General features: G+C 63.5%; 1 protein-coding gene across 1 annotated transcript; it reads right to left on the bottom strand.

Moving 5' to 3' along the window:
• Positions 1-312: 312 nt before the first annotated feature.
• Positions 313-1432, bottom strand: BHLHA9 (basic helix-loop-helix family member a9). Its single transcript, XM_028521398.2, has one exon. The coding sequence runs from the start codon at positions 1257-1259 to the stop codon at positions 603-605; it is 657 nt and encodes a 218-aa protein (XP_028377199.1). The 5' UTR covers positions 1260-1432; the 3' UTR covers positions 313-602.
• Positions 1433-2020: the final 588 nt, after the last annotated feature.

Here is a 2020-nt window from a genome sequence, read left to right as displayed (position 1 = left end):
TACATACCTGGGCCTGCAGGGTGAGCCCCCAGGCCTCAAGCCGCTCAGGCCTGCCTGCCCACCTGGGCCCCGGGGCCCAGTCCTGGCGTGCTGGCAGCACACAGAAATGATGGCTTCCTTTTTATTTGGCTGCTTCTGATCACCTCTCCCAGACCACAGACGTGGGGCATCAGCACAGGCCGGGCAGGGGACCCCACACCGTCCTATCAGACCACGCATGGTGCCACCCACACTCCCGCGTACAAGTCCCCCTGTCCAAAAGCCCCCCTTCTCCTAAAGAGCAGCGAGGGACAAAAGGACTCAGAGACACGAGAATACAAAAGTCACTTTTGAAGAAGAATTCATCAAGTCCAAATGTAAGAAAGAGTCCAGCAGGATCCTGCTCCTTTCCCGGAGTCGCCACTCCAGGTTGGGATTGGGGAGGTGGGGCATGCCGTCCCAGGCTTCAGAGCTCCTTCGCACCGGCAAGGAGGCGCCAGCCCATTCGGTTTTGCTGAGTCCGCTTGGGTTTTTTGTTTGTTTTGTTTTTTGTTTTGCAGTCTTCCTGTAGTCACCCTGCCATTGGCTCCTCCCTCCACTGGCTGGTACACTCAGTGAGCAGGTCAGGAATGCTGGTAGCTCGGCTCGGAATCCACCCGTGGGTGGCCCAGCAGGCAGGCAAGGGGTGCCCCTGGACACAGGCGCCAACTCCCAGTGGAGGCCTGGGCCAAACCCTGCGCCTCGGTCACTGGCCGTCCCAGAGGCGTGTGCTGGGAGCACGAGGCACAGCGCTGTGCGAAGAGGCCGGCGGGCGGCGGCGGGCTGCAACCCGCGTCCCCGGCGTCCCTGGCACGCTCCGACTGGCCGTGGCACTCCAGATGCGCGCAGGGCCAGCGGGGCGCGGGGCTGGTGCGCAGGACCAGGGAGAGCGCAGTGATGCGGTGGATGGCCCTGCGCAGCGTGGCGATCTTGGAAAGCCTCTTGCCGCCGAGGTCGTGCCGCAGCGCCCGGCGCAGCGCATTGAAAGCCTCGTTGTAGTCCAGGATGCGCTTGCGCTCCCGCACGTTGGCCGCCACGCGCCGCGCTTTGGACCGCACGGGTCGCGCGCGCTTTCTACTGCTCTGCACCTCCTCTGCCTCGCCCAGGCCGCGAGGGAGGCCGTTCTCCCTCAGCACCCCAAAATCCTTCCCGGCTTCCAGGCAGGAGCCCCCCAAGTCCTTGGCAGAGCCCTCTGCCCCCTTCGGGCCCCTGGGGCCTGGTCCTGGCACACCTCGGTGCATGTCTTTCTCCAGGCCTTGCTGCTCAGGACAAGGCTAACAGTCCCCCTTCTGAGCCTTGGCTCCTGTAGGCTGGGCACTCCCAGGACAGCCCTCTTTAGCTGGGCCTTATGGCACCACGTGGCTCTCCGCCCTCCCCATCCATCCATCTCCCTCCTCCTGCTTTATTACCTGCCTCCAGGTAGGTTGGCGAGGGAGGGACCAAGAGGAAGAAAGCAAGGAAGGGAGGAAGCATGCAGATTCTTGTATGAGGGGACCAGGGCAGCCAGGCCACGCCCGGGACAGCGCTCCGGGGAGAACTTGCCCCGCCTCACTCCAGGGCCTCTCCGTGGTGGCTGGGTTCCACATTCTTCCTCCCCTCTGCCCTGCCCCCCAAATAGCGTGCCAAATTTCAAGGACCTTGAAAGTTCTTGTCAAGTCCTGTGGGCAACCACAGAGCTGTCACTGAGGAAAATGTGACTTTTCCCACGAGGGCAGTAGGTGGGGTCTGATGCTGCAGGGCCCTCAGGTGCAAGGGGCCCGGGGCCCCGCAGGTGTGAGGGGCTGGGTCCTCTGGCCTTTCCGGCTGGCAGAGTGAGGCTGTGGGAGTCAGGTTTGGGTTTGGAGTGGGCCTCACTCTCCCCTACCTCCCTTTGGCTCTCCTTTCTGCCGGCAGCGCTGGGCTGAGTCAGCAGCAGAGGGTGACGGAGAAGATTGTCTTGTGGCCTTCTGGAGCCCCTTGTGGTACCGTCAGGGGCATCTTTGGGGGGCCAGAGCCCTTGGGC

This window comes from Phyllostomus discolor, chromosome 8, assembly GCF_004126475.2.
Source record: "Phyllostomus discolor isolate MPI-MPIP mPhyDis1 chromosome 8, mPhyDis1.pri.v3, whole genome shotgun sequence".
In the NCBI taxonomy this organism is placed as follows: domain Eukaryota; kingdom Metazoa; phylum Chordata; class Mammalia; order Chiroptera; family Phyllostomidae; genus Phyllostomus; species Phyllostomus discolor.
This window is presented reverse-complemented; position numbering and strand designations above follow the sequence as displayed.